The following is a 19,010-nucleotide window of genomic DNA, read 5'->3' as shown; positions in this document are numbered from 1 at the left end:
AATAATCTAATATACAGTGGTGAGATCTGAAATTAATGACTTCATTCATAATGTTGAAGACTGATCTTAGAAAATTGCAATTTGCCGATATACCATTTGGAAAGTAAAATAATGGAGCAGGATCAGCAGTATTCAGTACTGCATTAGCCGATAGAACACTTCATATTTCTGAAGCCTTTTGGCAGTCTGTAGTTCTTCCTAAAATGGCAAGTACCCTTTTGTGACGCTAGTCACTACTCACGTACGAGCCATGAGACTTCGGCAGTCAAGAGGTCTGGGGTCAGGTACCAAGAGAGCTTGTCATATACAAAGGGGTAAGGCAACAGGCGTAGTCCGGTCTCTTTCCAGAGTCAGAATTCCAAGGTCAGAGTGCGTCAAGACAAAAGGGGTAATACAAACGGGTAGTCTATAGGCAAATCCAGGGTCCAGCACCAATTGATCAGAATGTCAGAATTTATAGAGCAAGGGACAGAGCACAGGCCACACAGAGCTGAAAGCTACAACTGGCAGATATCTGGGACTAACAGCTTAGTTAAGTAGCTGGGTAACTTATAACAGGGAATACCTCAAGGAAGCTCAACACCTCCCAGTCTCAGATTGGACAGCCGAGCTGTCACTCAAAATACTGACAGCTCAGCACACCCCAGCACTAGATTGGACAATCGAGCTGTCAGTCACTGCGTGCAAGACGCATTGAGCTGTGTAGTCATGACTAGAGATGAGCTAATATGTTCAGAAAATGATCACCGAATACGAATGTCATATTCGTGCCATATTTGTACCATATTCGTGCCGATTTTATGTTTGATGATCAATTCCAAACATATTTGATCATCTGTACTCACATTAACTCCAATGGCTATGTTCGGCGAGTATTGCAAATACGTCGATCGCAACCCGAACCCAATACTGAAATATCCGCCCATTTCTAATCCTGACACTTCTAAGCTAAAAATAAATGAAACTACTTTGCAACTTCTTAAAAGTAAATGCCCCCATGTTATTATTGTCTTCTCTTAGGGTTCTATTTCTATGAAGTGCTATTTAGACTTGCATTGCAATAATGGCCGTGGTTTTTTTTTCAGCAACACAATGGAAGGTGGCGTACAGTGGGTCTGCAACAGAGTATACCTGTAATGACTTGAAACCAGGCACTTTATACAAGCTCCGCGTGTGCTCCATCAGCACAGGAGGACACAGTCAGGTATGTCGAGCCTCTATTTTACTATGACAAAGTAAAGAGGTAGATTAACTGCACACTACCATTTTTTTTTTTGGCTTTATTAGCTTTTTGGCTATTTCAAGATGAAATCACATTCGACAGTGATGAAAAGATATAATGCAAAACTGAATGTAGATGGAATATGCATACAGATGTAGCCACCGAGGATTCGAACTCATTAGGGCAGAATGGAGAAGATATTGCTGCTTGCCTGTATTTGCTCTCATATTATGTAGCCTGATAAAATGCAATTCCGCTGTACAGCAGATATTATATCAGGTGCTGGTGTTTGGACCTAATGTTAGTTATACATTTTGGGTTTGGGTGGGAATAGAGTGTAAATTGGCGATTATCAGGATTCAAAGCTATGACTTGAAGCTCCTCGGCCACACATGCAAAATCAGTGACCCCCCCAACTATCATGTATTAATTCTAATCCTGGACTGATCGTGAGTCTCTGCACCCCATTGCTTTGTCCCTGTAAACATGCATTAACCCTTATATGGTACTTTATTCCACTTTTTTTCTAATGATCATCGTAATAAATATATTTGATATAAAAGTTATTAAATACATTACTCTTAAGGTTGCTGTGTAGATTAGTGTATTTTAGCAGGACGTCAGTGGGTTGTTCACAGTACTTGGTTTGGGTTAATAGTACTTTACCCATGGTAGAGAAACAAGTATAAATGCTAGCTAAACATAAAATAATGAAATGTTTGCTACCAGTTTATGGAATGCTTACTTTCCTTTTGTTTGCTTAGTGTTCTGAAAGTCAGCCGATTCGCACATTATGTGTAGCACCGGGTCCTTGTCAAGCACCAAGATTGGTAGGCAAGCCAAAGCACAAAGAAGCTCATCTACAATGGGGTAGGAATCTGCTGAGTTATCATTTGTATTTGGGTATATTACTAACAGGGGAATACTTTTAGTAAGACTTAGGTTTTCTACTCTTCAACTTTGTACATCTTGAGTTGAGAACTGTATTTTTTGGATTTTTTTTTAATGTGACCATTAAAGGTGCATGAGGATGCAATAATGCAAAGGATAAAGAAGTCAGGGATTGCTTTATTTGAAAGCCACTATTATTTTCTTTTCTATGACAACAAGTGGTACAAATGATTTGGAGCCTTTACCTAATACAGGGACTAATAGAGTAAGTGAACTAGCCCATGGTCGCAGAGATTGATAGCCATAAAACCTAAATGCATTGTCCTGTTAAAAAATCTGTAATGTATTTAAAGAGAACCTGTCAGCGCGATTTTATAACGTAAAGACATTACTGTAATGGCGCTGTAATGCAGAATACATTGATATGGTTGGTGAAGAAATCCGCATTGTTGTTGTTCTTTAATCATCATTTGAAATTTTCTGCTGATTAGATTTCGGTGGACAGGGGCCAGACTGTGCATGGGGTCTTCTCCTTCTCCTCTCCCTGTCTGTGATTCCCTGCACCGCCGTATCCGGTATTTGAGTATCAGTGACCTGCCTCTTGTATATGAAATATCCTCTTCAAACATAAGAGCAGGCAGAGGGGCTGGGGAATCACAGACAAAGAGAAGATCAAGGGCACAGTCCGGCCCCTGTGCACCAAAATCTAATTGGCAGAAAATGTCAAATGGTGATTGAAGAACCAAGAAGCTATTATTATGCTAGTATTGTCTTTTCATTGCGTAACCAAATTGGGCTGTCACTTTGTCTTTAAACCTGTTACTTAATCAAGGTGCCCCTGTCTTCCAATATTTCCACCAATTCCTGACCCCAACAGGTCCACTTCTGGCTTTGACGTGTGTAAACCCTGTGTGAAGGGGGATGGCAGGCTGCTTACTTCAGTAGCCTTTGTTACAGCCAGTGCATATATATAGAGAAAGGGAAGCACATATACAATGAAAAACTGACTGACACTCTCTGACTTATTTGAAAAAAAAACTGTATTAATAAGTTCTAAGAATTGGCATTTTGGAAACTATTTTTTCTGCCTGTACTGGCCATTTAAAATGGTTGCAGGGAACAAAGAAGTACTTTAGTAAAGAAATGGACGTCGGTAGCATTATTCATTATAACCAGTGCCACAACAATTTTTTTTGTTTCTAGTTTGTAAACATTGCACCAGCAGGTGCGTTTTGCGTTTAATCATCACCATACTTAATCTGTATTTTAGTTTTTTAATGCTTGTGAATATGATTGGTTAATTCCATGTTTTGAGGAAGAATTCTACCGATATGACCTAAGCAATCATTATTCTTCAGATGCCTTTCTATATGCCGTATAGCCCTGCGCTGCATGCGTTTCCGTTTTGCATTTCTTGTGGATGGCATTTGTTGTGTTGTTTTTCAAGTGACAAGTTTTGTGTCGATATTCTTTCTGTTGGGACATATTGGCAGTCAGGATCACATTAACCCCCATATTAACCTTGTCCGCAGACGCCCCAGGGTGCCAGGTATCGGAGTACAGCCTAGAGCTCGGTGTACCTGGAGGACATACCACTGAGGTTTATCATGGCTGTGATTTGGAGTGTAGAGTCAGCGATCTGCTTCCTGGAAGTACTTATCAATTCAGAGTACGAGCGCTCAACGATGGAGGAGTAAGTGTTTTCAGTCACTGCTTAATGAAAACTCATGGGTGTCTCAGCGTCCCTCTGATGTCAAAATGGCTAATGTGTCTTGTATTTAAATGAATATTTTCCTTCTCATCCTGGAAGCCAATTTAAATGTCTCAAATTCTGAGAACTAATGCAGGCAAAACGCAGAGCATTTCTTTATAAGAAGCAATCACTAATTGACCTGTCATACCAAAAACCATCTGCAACTTGGTGTTATTAGCAAAAACAAGCGTTTCTGATTAATTGCAAAAATAACTAGAAATAAAACAGCTAATTATATACTCTTGGTGGTCACTCCGTAAATTACTACACAGGATCATGTATATACATATTGCCGGCTAACATATGGAACATCCAAAAAGTTACCTTATGACACGTCCCTATTACACAGTTTCTGGCAGAAAGAAAATGAAACCTTAATTATCTCAGAAACCTTTTCCTTCTAGTTCTGGAATGTCACCAAAGACAACATGTGGCTGTCGTACTGTTCTTACATCGTCAGAACCTTTAGGCACGAATTGAAAAGCACCTAAGACTCGTATCCTTAACCTTTAATTTGTCTCATGGGGTCAATTAGACCCCAAGTGAGTTTTTCATCATGTTTCTGCAAGTGTGAGAAGAAGGTATCTGTCCTTTTCTGTGGCTTCCTAGCCCAGGTGTCCCTCCCTATTCAATGTATCGCGAGACGTGGTGTCAACCACACATGCCATAGCGAGGTGCTTGGGGTCTAACGGACCCTGCACAACTAATAGTGTATTACTTTTTTGCTTCGTTTTCATTTTCTGGAAGTAGCTAGAGTCTTGTCAAAGGTCAATGTCATTTGTGCGTGAGATCTAGTTACTAAAAAACAAAAACCAAATGTGATAATTGCAAGACATTTATGTGAAATGGACACTATAAAAAGATGTGATTCTTGTGCCAAATAATTGCTCGTCTTATCATAGTTTACAAGTAGATGTTGAAATGTTGTATTATCATTTAGTTAGGATGTAGACAGCTTAGAGCAAATTTCAGGATAAAATCTTTTTCTTTGCTTACACGATTCAGCTTCAATATCTGTATTGATTGCAATCTACCACGCCATCTCCGACTACATAAATGACAACCTTACCCCGAGCCTGATGACCTGGTGCCTATTCCGGCAGGGTCACCTCCAGCAGTACATCTGTCCCAGTCTTCATTTCTGTTATGAAAATATAATACACCAAGGAGACTGCATTTTCACACAGCTTGTTTCATATCTTGTAATCAGTTTTTTTTTTTAAATTCTTGATTTTCTGAAATTACCTTTTGAATGATTGAAAGTGGTTGTCTTCCAGTACTTAAGCTTGAGGTGACCATCAAAGTTAATTATCATACTCGTTAGTGTGTAAAGGCACCGTGAGATAGAGATAGTAGGCCCAGCGACTATATAACGATATTGTACGGTATTCAAGGAAATATACTGGAGATGAGTGAATACATTTGTAGGACCCTAGTAACAGTGGCCATGACAGTATTCCTTATCTGTTGGAAAGGAGCTAGTGATGAGTGAACCAGCTCGGACAAGGCGTTATATCCCAGCATGCTCGGGTGCTAACAGGGTGTTTTTGGCATGCATGGATAATATGTTCGAGTCCCCGCAGCTGGAGATCTCATGGCTTTTCCACAGCTGCAACACATGGAGAGAATGTCTAATAAACAAGTCTATCCATGCATCTGTTGCGGCTGTCGAACATCCACGAGACATGCAGCCTCGCGAACATATTTTTCGAGCACATCGAAGACACTCAGCACTGGAGCATGCTCGGATAACGTCTTGTCCAAGCACATGTGCTCATCTACTATATAATTGTCTTAAGGGTCACTTCCGTCTGTCCCTCTGTCTTTCTGTCTGTCATGGATATTCATTGGTTGCGGCCTCTGTCTGTCATGGAAATCCAAGTCGCTGATTGGTCTCGCCAGGTGCCTCTCATGGCTTCCGCGACCAATCAGCGACGGCCACAGTCCGATTAGTCCCTCCCTACTTCCCTGCAGTCAGTGCCCGGCGCCCGCTCCATACTCCCCTCCAGTCACCGCTCACACAGGGTTAATGCTAGCGGTAACACCTAGCTCTTTAAGGGAGGCCAAAAAATGTTATGTATCCTTTTGATAATGTGATATAAACGTTAACAGATGGGTAGTTATTTTCTCTAGGACAATAACAATCACTAATATAGAGTTAGTTGGATCCTCAGTTGGTTGCCTGGGTGGTTGAGTAAGATTTTTATGAATCTGGTAGAGTGTAAAACATGGGAATAACTGGATGATGATTAATGAGAAACTCACTTAATGTTGTATTGATGATTCCTTTCTGTTTATACAATTCAAACATGGTACGTATTTGCCTGGCCACATCAAATGTTTAGTCTCTTGAAATAGGAGTGTAGGTAGACACATGATTGAGTTTAGATTTTATTTCTGTAATATAGTATGATCTATTCATGACTACTATGGATCCACCTTTGTCTGCAGGTTTTATTGTAATCCTTTGAATATCCTTAAGACCCTGGAATGCTCTCTGTTCAGATACTGTAAAGTTATGTTGTACATGGAGTTGTCCCTTCTGGATTTGTTAAAATCGATCTTAAATAACGCTGTGGACTAGAGAGAGATGTTTCAATCGGATGGTTTGTCCGAGGAAGATTATAACTACTGGGGCTAGACAGATTCAACTGTCAGCTCAAATTGTTGACTTGAACCATTAGCGTTATCCAAACGAACATCTACTATATAATTGTCTAAGGATCACTTCCGTCTGTCCTTTCTTTCTTTCTTTCTTTCTTTCTTTCACGGATATTCATTCGCTGATTGGTCTCGGCAGCTGCCTGTCATGGCTGCCGCGACCAATCAGCGACGGCCACAGTCCGATTAGTCCCTGCCTACTCCCCTGCAGTCAGTACCCGCTCCATACTCCCCGCAGTCACCGCTCACACAGGGTTAATGCCAGCGGTAACGGACCGCGTTATGCCGCGGGTAACTCACTCCGTTACCGCCGCTATTAACCCTGTGTGACCAAGTTTTTACTATTGACGCTGCCTATGCAGCGTCAATAGTAAAAGGATCTAATGTTAAAAATAATAATAAATTATTATATACTCGCCTTTCCCGCTCCTCGCGACGCTTTGGTGACCTCTCCATGCAAGCGGCAGGTTCTGGTGCCAACGATGGTTTGGGAGAAGGACCTGCCATGACGTCACAGTCATGTAACCGCGACATCATCACAGGCCCTGCGCGAGAAGGGCCTGCCATGACGTCACGGTCATGTGACCGTTACGTCATGTTAGGTCCTTCTCGCGCAGGCGCGAAGAAGCTGCGGTACCATGGGACAGGCAGGGACAGCGTCAGGAGCAGGTGAGTATTTCATATTCACCTGTCCGCGTTCCATCCGCCGGGCGCCGCTCCGTCTTCCCGTCCTCTTGCAGTGACTGTGCAGGTCAGAGGGCGCGATGACGTATTAGTGTGCGTGCCGCCCTCTGCCTGAACAGTCAGTGCGGAGAGACGGGACACTGAGGAGCAGCAACGAGAGGTGAGTATGTGATTTTTTTTTTTTTATTGCAGCAGCAGCATTACATGTGGCACAATGCTGTATGGAGCGTCTGTGGGGCCATAAAGAACTGGATGGAGCATTAAAGGGAACCTGTCACCCCGAAAATCGCGGGTGAGGTAAGCCCACCGGCATCAGGGGCTTATCTACAGCATTCTGTAATGCTGTAGATAAGCCCCCGATGTTACCTGAAAGAGGAGAAAAAGACGTTAGGTTATACTCACCCAGGGGCGGTCCCGCTGCTGGTCCGGTCGGATGGGTGTCTCTGGTCCGCTGCGGCGCCCCCCATATTCATTCCAAGACGTCCTCTTCTGATCTTCAGCCACGGCTCCGGCGCAGGCGTACTTTGTCTGCCCTGTTGAGGGCAGAGCAAAGTACTGCAGTGCGCAGGCGCTGGGCCTCTCTGACCTTTCCGGCGCCTGCGCACTGCAGTACTTTGTTTTGCCCTCAACAGGGCACACAAAGTACGCCTGCGCCAGAGCCGTGGCTGAAGAGCAGAAGAGGACGTCTTGGAATGAAGATGGGAGGCGCCGCAGCGGACCAGAGACGCCCATCTGACCGGACCAGCAGCGGGACTGCCCCTGGGTGAGTATAATCTAACGTCTTTTTCTCCTCTTTCAGGTAACATCGGGGGCTTATCTACAGCATTACAGAATGCTGTAGATAAGCCCCTGATGCCGGTGGGCTCACCTCACCCGCGATTTTCGGGGTGACAGGTTCCCTTCAAATGGGGCATCTATGGGGCCATAACTGCATGGAGCATTATATGGGGCATCTATGGGGTTATAACTGCATGGAGCATTAAATGGGGCATCTATGGGGTTATAACTGCATGGAGCATTATATGGGACATCTATGGGGCCATAACTGCATGGAGCATTATATGGAGCATCTATGGGGCCATAATGAACTGCATGGAACATTATATGGGACATCTATGGGGCCATAATGAACTGCATAGAGCATTATATGGGGCATATATGGGGCCATAACTGCATGGAGCATTATATGGGGCATCTATGGGGCTATAACTGCGTGGAGCATTATATGGGACATCTATGGGGCCATAACTGCATGGAGCATTATATGGGACATCGATGGGGCCATAACTGCATGGAGCATTATATGGGGCATCTATGGGGCCATAAGTGCATGGAGCATTATATGGGACATCTATGGGGCCATAACTGCATGGAGCATTATATGGGGCATCTATGGGGCCATAACTGCATGGAGCATTATATGGGGCATCTATGGGGCCATAACTGCATGGAGCATTATATGGGGCATCTATAGGGCCATAACTGCATGGAGCATTATACTACGTGACTGGGCAATATACTACTTGACTGGGCAATATACTACGTAGACATGCATATTCTAGAATACCCGGTGCGTTAGAATCGGGCCACCATCTAGTGGGCAATAATCAACAAATAAAGTAGCACTCTGTAGCGCTGTAGCATGCAAACATGAAATATATCAAATTTTTTATTGCATTACTGTACTAGAAAACATGAAAAATTGAGAATACTTAGCGCATAAATTGGCCAATTCATGTGTACCCAGTAGCCACGATAAGGCAATTCTCGTTGCTGCGAACCTGCCTAATGTGAATTTTCTCTTGGGCTAAAGCCTACATTTATATGGGAAGTTAGGATTCTGATGTAATTAAAAGCTCTTGAGGCTGAGGGGTGGAGTGCTCAATCAGAGAGCTTTATGTATAAAAATATCTAAAGACTGACTGCCACTTCGAAACAGAAATCAGGTGTGAACAGGTGCAAACTAAGAATAGATATTATAAGAAGAGATGTTATATACAATGCGTTACATTATACCTTCGAGCGGGTCTGTACTCTGGGGATCTCATTACTTATTACTTCACACTGCACCCAGATTGACGCCCCACATGCCGACAGGATCCTCTACAGGTAAACACATGCTCCAGGTATATCATACTTTATATCTTATCCTGTCACCGCTTGATAATCTTCATCTTTATTTTATATTACAATTCTACAATATCCTTCCATATCTATAAACTTATACCTTCATCTGAAATCCTGTGATATAAATTGCAATAGACTATTTTCATATCATATGATATCTCCATATACTATCTAATTGTCTAAGGGGTGCTTCCGTTTGTTTGTCTGTCTGTCTGTAATGGAAATCCCGCGTTGCTGATTGGTCACGGCCGGCCGTGACCAATCAGCGACGGGCCCAGTCCGGCCGCAAATTCGCCCTTCCCCTCTCCCCTCCAGTCAGTGCCCCCTCCCTACTCCCCAGTCAGTGCCCCCATAGCGGTTTAGCAGTCCGTTACACGGACTGCGTTACACCGTGGCATAACGCGGTGTAACACAGTTTAACGCTGCTATTAACCCTGTGTGACCAACTTTTTACTATTGATGCTGCCTATGCAGCATCAATAGTAAAAAGATCTAATGTTAAAAATAACAAAAAAACAAAAAACCTGCTATTCTCACCTTCCGTAGTCCGACGATGCGCTCGCGCCTGCTGCCAGCTTCTGTTCCCAGAGATGCATTGCGAAATTACCCAGAAGACTTAGGCTAGTTTCACATTTGCGTTTTTTGCCGCTGCGTTTTAGCGCAAAAAAAGCATGCGTTTTTTTTCCTATACTTAACATTAAAAACGCATGCGTTTTTTTGCATGCGTTTTACCACGTTTTGCGGCCGCATGCGTCTTTTCTATGCATGCGTTATGTTGCAGAAATGCAACTTGTAGTAATTTCTAGCGGCGTTTTTTTGCCGCAAAAAAACCTATTGCTGTCTATGTAAACGCATGCGTTTTAATAGAAAAAGACAAGAATACACACTGATAAGCCAACCCCTAACCCTTACTCTAATCCTAAGGGATCCCTTAGGGTTAGGGTTAGGATCCCTTAGGGTTAGGATCCCTTAGGGGTAGGGTTAGGATCCCTTAGGGTTAGGTATAGGGTTAGGGTTAGGATCCCTTAGGGTTAGGGTTAGGATCCCTAGGGTTACTAGGGATCCTAACCCTAGCTATTTCTCTTTAAAGTGGATTTTCTTGTTGATTTTGATGATTGGCAGCTGTCACACACTTCTCATCATGCGTTTTAAAAACGCAAACGCAGGAAAAAACGCATGTAAACGCGTCAAAACGCAGCGTTTGTATTAAAACATGCAAAAACGCATGCGTCTAAAAAACGCGGCGTTTTAACGCGTTTACATGCGTTTTTTTCACCACATGCGTTTGCATTTAAAACGCTGCGTTTTTAAACGCAAATGTGAAACCAGCCTTAGCGGTCTCGCAAGACCGCTAAGTGATCTGGGTAATTTCGCAATGCATCCTGGGAATGCAAGATGGCGGCAGCCGCGCGCGCATCGCCGGTGGTTCGCTGGATCTACACTGGATCCCACCGGCGGGTGAGTATATAACTATTTCTTATTTTAATAATTTTTTTTAACAGGGATATGTGCCCACACTGCTATATACTACCTGGCCAGTGTTAGATACTATGTGGGCTGTGTTCTATACTGCGAGGGCTCCGTTATATACTACATGGCTGCTTTATCCTACGTGGGCAGTGTTATATACTACGTGGCTGTGTTCTATACTGCGTGCTATATACTACGTGGCCACTGTTAGATACTATGTGGGCTGTGCTATATATTACGTGGGCTGTATTATATATTACGTGGCCAGTGTTACATACTATGTGGGCTGTGCTATATACTGCGTGGCTGCTATATACTGCGTGGCTGCTATATACTGTGTGGGCAGTGTTATATACTACGTGGGCTGTGTTATTTACTGCGTGGCCTATATTAGCGCATCGGGTATTCTACAATATGTATGTATGTATATAGCAGTGTCATGGTATATACCACAGGCCACGTAGTACTCCTATATACTACGTGGCCTGTGCTATATACTATGTGGCTGCTATATACATACATACATATTCTAGAATACTCGGTGCGTTAGAATCTGGCCACCATCTAGTCACTAATAAAAGCCCTATAAACCTGCTCAAATTCCAGTTACCACTTCTGATTTACAGGCCCAGCGCCGTGTCATGCATGCGTTGTGCCGCAATGACAACATCACGCCAGGCCTACAAATCAGAAGAGGCACGGCAGGTAGGAGGACGTTCACAGGGCTCCAGGAGTGGCTGCTGGACCAGGTTTTGCAAATGAATTTACTCATCTCTGCAAAATAATGTGTATACTTTATAGCAATTGGCCTACGTATCCTGTAATTCATCAGAAAGTTATTTAATCTAGTGTATTAAATAACAGAAAAGTATTACCCAGGAATTGGTTTGGAAATGGATGTGAGCTTATAGGAAAGTAAGCTGAAAATTAGTAATTAATAGAAACTTTCTGCTTTAATGTTATATTTGTTTTTATTGAGGAACGCTATAAAATCTCACTTTGTGGAATCTAGGCCAGACACATTAAATTAGGGAATTACCAACATAGGCTTATTTGTATTTCAGTATGGTCCTTACTCAGACGCCACAGAGATCACAACTGCAGCAGGACCACCCGCACAGTGCAGACCTCCATTCCTGACATTCCTCTCTGACACATCTGTACTTATAAGCTGGGAGGTAAGAGAAGTGTTTGCACTGGTGGTGAGAATGGGAGAGCTAGTGACGTCAGAGGGGCATCCGGAGTTTAATTTGCAACAAATTTGTACATATTTTATGAATGTTTAATTTATGTGTTAGATATTGTATTAATGGGACAATTTCATGTTTATGTTGAAAACATTGTATTTGTTTTTATTTGTTTTTTTGGTTTTTTTTTAACCTGTGTAACGTTCATATTTTTTTCCTGCTATGTGTATCCCAGTCACTATGTGAACAGGTTAAAAGCAGCTTTATGGGAAACATGCACAGATGGATTTCACTCATGATATAGCTTTATAGCATGTATTAACGAACAACCTTGCGTAAATCGTTACCATAATGAGTAGATCCATTATATCTAATCATTACATGAGCTGTATAATTTAGCCTGTCACCCCTTTCCGAAGATAGTATAGCAGTGATTTAGTAATAATGCATTTTTATAGTTTGTATCCTGATAAGATAATATCCGCATGTTGGCTATATTGTGTGTTTTTTGTTTTTTTTTTAAATTAGTTTTTTAATCTTTTTTTGTATTATTCCTTTTCATTGTGCAGACTATCTCTCACGTCCGATGATTAGGTTTTGACCCATTTTTATGTAGAGGTTGTATGCCTAGTAGGGAGATTTACACTTGTAAAAACCAGGCTCGTTGATGTATATTATACATTTATAAACTCTCAAAAGTTTATATCGTTTGAAGTTTTGAGACCCCAAAAACACTAGGATATGGGAAATTAGCACTCCGCTAGGCATTGTGTCCATTCATTCAATGTTATATGCACAGAACGTATGTAAGTTGCCGCATTATTAGAAATGAACAGGTACGTGATATTTCTGGCTACGAACTACTGCAAGTACACATACTTGCGGGAAAGAGTTGCACACATGCACGTACAAATCTAAATACCATATACATGTACCGTTGCGGTAGCAGTAGAACTCTTGATGCTTTCCAACATCAGCACCTTCTTCAAGTTGTCCATATCTATGTCAGTATCTGGACACTCGTGTCCTAATTGCTAGGGAAAGAGTTGTAGCCGACCCACCACTTTGCTCCGCCAGGGTTGGACTAACAGATTATTTTCCTAGTAATCCAGCATGCTCGATTTGAATAATTTTTCTCTTTCCCTGTAAATCTGTCATTGCTTGTTTGTGTGTTTTATTTGTATGTTTTTATATCTAAGCTCTATTAAATTAATGACATACACGGATTAGCTAAATCCTGCCTTCCTTTATACAACTGTAAAGTGCTTCAGAAAATAATAGCAGGTATATTCACTGCTAATCTCTTCTGGGAACTATCTTCCCACATGTTCTGTACGTTTCTGTAGTGTTCTTACATAATTGTTCCTGACAGTATATGTAGCGAGCTGTTAAAATACTGCCAATGAAAGCTTGTGGAAGTCGCACTTCCAGTGACATCCTGATGGTTCTATGTTCGTGGTTAGAACAGCTAGTAATTAGTATTAGTGATGAGCGAGTATACTCGTTGCTCAGGTGATCTCCGACTATTTGTGAGTGCTCGGAGATTTAGTTTTCGTCGCTGCAGCTGCATGATTTGCGACTGCTAGACAGCTTGAATATATGTGGGGATTCCCTAGCAACCAGGCAACCCCCACCTGTATTCAGGCTGTCCAGCAGCTGTAAATCATGCAGCTGCATCAACAAAAACTAAATGTCCGAGCACTTACAAATGCTCAGAGACCACCCGAGCGTGCTCGGGAAAACCCGATCAACGAGTACACTCGCTCATCACTAATTAGTATCTTAATTATTCATTCATTATTACTTTGGATCCTGCTAATTCATTTTCTAGCTAAATTATGAAATGAAAGGATAGCAACAAGTAGAATAACTGACTTAGCTCATTAAAATAATGTAGGGAGTATAATTCTAGCATGTAGTGTGCTCTGGGGCAGCTAGTGATCACGGATGATAATGGCAAAACATATTTTTGTGGTGTAATACTCTAATATACTGTAAGTTGAAGAGTGCAAAGCTGTATAGTAACCACAGAGAGAACAAGAAAGAGGAGAAATCAGTGACTAGGCCAATGAATTGTATCACAATAGTCCTTTATGCATTATTATAAATATCATAAAAATAACTGACAAAATGTACAAACCCTGGTAACTAATCCCCTGTAAAAGCGCACACAAGCAGTACTGTGCACACGTTTTAGGTAGATGTGGAAAAAATGCTGCAAAGAAAACATTCTTTAAAAATAGAAGTGATGAGAGTTTGTTTTTTTTAACAATGATATGCAAAATGAATTAACAAAGGAGAAATGTTAATCAAATTAATATATGTTGTGATTACCATTTCCACACAAAACAGCATCAATTCTTCTAGGTACACTTTCACAACGTCGGGGAATTTTGCAGGATCTGCTAACCAGTTATACCAAACATAATAATAATCATGGATTTCATATGTAGGTTGAAGCCCACTCTATTAACTAAAACAAAAACAGTTGTGTAGGAGGCTTAAAACTGGAAGAGGAACTGCCAACTCTGCTACAAAGGTGAGGCTGTTGAAGAATGTTTCATGTCACAGGTCATACTCTATAGCACAGAGGTGTCAAACTGCATTCCTCGAGGGCGGCAAACAGGTCATGTTTTCAGGATTTCCTTGTATTGCACAAGGTGCTGGAATCATTCTGTGCAGGTGATTAAATGATCACCTGTGCAATACAAGGAAAACATGACCTGTTTGCGGCCCTCGAGGAATGCAGTTTGACACCTCTACTATAGCTAGACTGTGCACAGCAACAAGAAACAAGACATCAGCAAAGTCACTACCAGGCAAAGATTTCAAAGCAGACTGGGGTTAAGAAAAAACGTGCTGTAAAAGTTTTTAGAAATGCACAACATTGAGGACCATAAATGCAGTGGATAGCCAAGGACATAAGTGCAGAAGATGAAACCTACAATCATGTTTCCCCTATAAATTGGAAGATGTCTGTGGTATCCGCTCAGAACAAGCAGCAACCAGTGGGATTTAGGTACTCTACAGGGAAGTTTTGCCATATGTGGTCTTCATGGAATAATTGCAGTCAAAAGCCGTGGAAACAGAGTGAAAATTGATGGCTGTAACAGAAGACAGTTTGCTAAAGGGTGGAAGTTCCTTCCAAGTTTGGGGCTGCATTTCAGCAAATCGAGTTGGCATTTGGTCAGGATTAGTGTTGTTATCCAGGCTGAGAAATACAGGCAGATGCTTTTCTATCATGCAATGCCATAAGGCATCCGATTGGTTCCAAATTTATTAAACCGTACAACGACCCGAGACACACAGCCAATGTCATTAAGATCTGTCTTCATCATAAAGAAGAACAAGGAGTCCGGTAAGTGATGATATGGCCCCTACAGATCTCAACACCATAGAGTCTGTCTGGGGTTACATGAAGAAACACAAGGATTTGCATAAGTCTACATCTACAGAAGATCTGTGGTTCCTTAAACTGCGTGCTAGTGTAACATAAGATTGATGTCATAAGGTGGTCACACCAAATACTGATTTACTGGTAATTTTAAAGGGAACCTTTAAAAACCTTTTAAAATCGAGGGTGAGCTAAGCCCACCGGCATCAGGAGCTTATCTGCAGCATTCTGTAATGCTGTAGATAAGCCTCCGATGTATCCTAAAAGATGAGAAAAACAGGTTAGATTATACTCATGCAGGCGGTCCGATCTGGTGGGCATTGCGTTCCGGTCCGGGGCCTCCTATCTTCATAGAATGACGTCCTCTTCTGGACGTCATGCTGCGGCTCCGGCGTACTTTGTCTGCCCTGTTGAGGGCAGAGCAAAGTACTGCAGTGCACAGGCGCCGGGAAAGATCAGAGAGGCTCGGCGCCTGTGCACTGCAGTACTTTGCTCTGCCCTCAACAGGGCAGACAAAGTACGCCGGAGCTGGAGCCGCAGCATGAAGACAAGAAGAGGACGTCATCCTATGAAGATGGGAGGCCCCGGACCGCGACGCCCATCGGACCCGGACCGCAGCGGGACCACCCCTGGGTGAGTATAATCTAACCTCTTTTTCTTATCTTTTAGAATACATTGGGGGTTTATCTACATCATTACAGAATGTTGTAGATAAGCCCCTGATGCTGGTGGGCTTTGCTCACCCTCGATTTTGGGAGTAACAGGTTCCCTTTAAGATTTCTCTTTTTGTTGATTGATGCAATTAAACTGTTGACACATCTATTTCTAAATCATTCTTAATTACATTTTTCCACACCTGCCTACAACTTTTGAACAGTACTGTACATTGCCTTTTACCACTAGTTTCTGATAATGATTTCAGTCATATGGACTACACAAATTAGGTTACTGTAAAGCCTCTCCATTCAGGTACGTATCAGAAAGTCTGGTTAATTTGGGAACATATCTCATTCAAATAACAGAATGTTGACTACATTTTTAGAACATCATCAACTCAGAGATAAAAAGATGCAATTCATCACAACCCTAGGATTCTAGAATATGGTTGAGGAGTCATTATGTGTACCGTGGTGTTTCGTCTTCATCAGAGGTTGATAAGGTGACGCTTCAACCGCATTGTCTAGACATTGGAATGTGATGGTTTGTCTTTTTCAAATCTATATCTAATTATGTAGCCCTTTTTGTTGGTGTAAGATATGTCTGTTATTTTACCTGACTTACTTTACTTTTCTTTCTGATTTATGCCCAGGCATTCAGGCTTTATAGTATCTTAAAGTGTGTAGCCCACATGCCTAAGATCATGGACATTGGCAAATGGCAATCCACAATATATGTGTGCTTCTAAAGAGAATCTGTTGCAATGTTTCCCAATACAATACAATACAATAGCAAGCATTATTAAATCTGTTAAACCTGGAGAATCTAGTGTAAATACTTTTAAAGGGAACATGTCACCCGATTAAAGGGAAGTACTGCAGTGCGCAGAGGTGCCGGGCCTCTCTGACCTTTCCCGGCGCCTGTTCACTGCAGTACTTTGCTCTGCCCTCAACAGGGCAGACAAAGTACGCCTGCGCCGGAGCCGCAGTGTGAAGACAAGAAGAGGACGTCATCGTAAGAAGATGGGAGGCGCTGGACCAGACCGCGACACCCATCGGACCGGACCACAGCGGGACCGCCCCTGGGTGAGTATAATCTAACCTCTTTTTCTCACCTTTCAGGATACATCGGGGGCTTATCTACAGCATTACAGAATGCTGCAGATAAGCCCCTGATGCCGGTGGGCTTAGCTAATCTTCGATTTTGGGGGTGACAGGTTCCCTTTAATAATGTCCAATGTCTTATTCCAGCCAGAGACATTTTTCTCTGACGATTCTTAGTATCAGAGTAATTAGTTAGAACAGGGGTGGGGAATTTTTTTTCTGCCAAGGGCCATTTGGATATTTACACCATCCTTCGGGGGCCGAACTAACTCCGCCCATAAAGTACATCATGACTCTGGCACTGGTTTCAGGATGTAATCTTTCATTGCATGCCCTTCAGTGTTCAGTAGTGAACACTGTGTATGTGTGCTAACAGAGCAAGAAGAAATTAATGAGCTGGTTGTAATCAAAATACACCTCCGTGCCCAAGAATGCGGTCCCTAAGAATCTGCCCAGGGGCCTGATAAAAGGTCATAGAGGGCCGTAAATGACCTTGGGGCCTGAGGTTCCCCATCCTTGAGTTAGAGGATCTGGCTAGAGACCATAAGCAGAGACAAGACTACACCTGAGCCGCCCCAGGTGGTGGCAGGTCTCTTGCTATCTTAAACACATTGAAGAGACCTTTCAACCACCTAGAGCATCTTTAGGAAACCTTCAAACTTTATTTTCTATAGTTTCAGAGGAAAGATATACTGCCAGACTCTGATTATGCTGCTTGTGGATTGGACAGCAAGAATTCAGTGATAGGTTCCCTTTAAAGTTCATGAATGTCTGCATAATCCTAATTGAAAATTTTTTCACCCGAAGTATTAAAATGAGCACTTTAGGAATCCAACTGTATCTAGCCATCTAAAATGCTTATATTATGGAAAGAAAGCACACCAGGGTTGCTTTAAGAGATCTATTTGACAATGTTAGCAGTTTGTGTTGTGAAATCTAGTGAAGGATCCACTTTTCACTGTTTTTCCATGCTTGTTCTTTAAATTTGTGCAGTCACTTTGTGACTGAGTGCTGAATCCAGCCAGAAAGTAATTTAACGACTTCCTTCTACAGTATTTCAAGCTTGAGCATGCGGTCATATGACGGTCCACCCACTTAAGCTGGAAATAGATGGAGATCCTGACAGTGTGCATATTGCACACTGGCAGGATTTCGCAGTGTGCCTGCAGAAATTTACTTTGCTCATTAATGATCTACTAAGAGAAACATATGAGAAGCTGGTTGGCATACATTAGATTATTGTTGTACCATTCAGAGATGAAAACGCTACTTTAGGCACGCATTTTTTTTTTCTTCTTCTTGCACATATGTTGCACATATGTGTAACATGCTGGCCTGGAAAAGCACTACCAAAAACTGCTTTGCACAAATATGTGATGCATGATCCCAGGCTTTGTACATGCACCCTGAGGGGGGTTTAGGGCCCACATCAAAAAAGTCTTGTTGGTTGAGGTCATGCTTAAAACGGTGATATCTCAAAGACACCTTTTTTTTTTTTTTTTATTTATATTGATGGCTGTAATTAATGGCCCCATTCTGCATAGGTTGACATATCATGCAAATCTGTAATTGGGAAAACCACTTTAATTCAGCCCAATGTTTAAAAGAAAGTATAAACTCTGCTTCCTCAGAGGACAATTTACATTTCAACATATTTGCCTCAAGCTCTGGACATCTGATCTGATTAGTAGCTAAAGTGTTTTGTGAAATCAAATATGACAAAGCTGTAAGATCATTGTTCTAGTAAATGTATGTTTTATAAAAACTTAAACTACCAGCATTTCCAAATTTAGAAGTATACAGCTAGCTGTAAGCAATGTCGAGTAGTCTCATACAGAAGATTGGGAATGTACACAGTCCT

The 19,010-nt window shown here is 42.0% G+C and overlaps 1 protein-coding gene across 1 annotated transcript in view; it reads left to right on the top strand.

Moving 5' to 3' along the window:
- The window catches only part of FNDC3B (fibronectin type III domain containing 3B), a 598,527-nt gene that overhangs the window by 430,277 nt on the left and 149,240 nt on the right, over window positions 1–19,010 (top strand). The window contains exons 17-20 of the mRNA XM_069727312.1: window positions 1,086–1,204; window positions 1,987–2,092; window positions 3,646–3,806; window positions 11,873–11,986. Of these exons, the coding sequence (XP_069583413.1) occupies window positions 1,086–1,204; window positions 1,987–2,092; window positions 3,646–3,806; window positions 11,873–11,986 (500 nt within the window). The remainder of the gene's footprint in view (window positions 1–1,085; window positions 1,205–1,986; window positions 2,093–3,645; window positions 3,807–11,872; window positions 11,987–19,010) is intronic.

This window comes from Ranitomeya imitator, chromosome 5 (genome assembly GCF_032444005.1).
Source record: "Ranitomeya imitator isolate aRanImi1 chromosome 5, aRanImi1.pri, whole genome shotgun sequence".
In the NCBI taxonomy this organism is placed as follows: domain Eukaryota; kingdom Metazoa; phylum Chordata; class Amphibia; order Anura; family Dendrobatidae; genus Ranitomeya; species Ranitomeya imitator.
The sequence above is the reverse complement of the archived record's forward strand: the minus strand, read 5'-3'. Positions and strand labels throughout refer to the sequence as shown.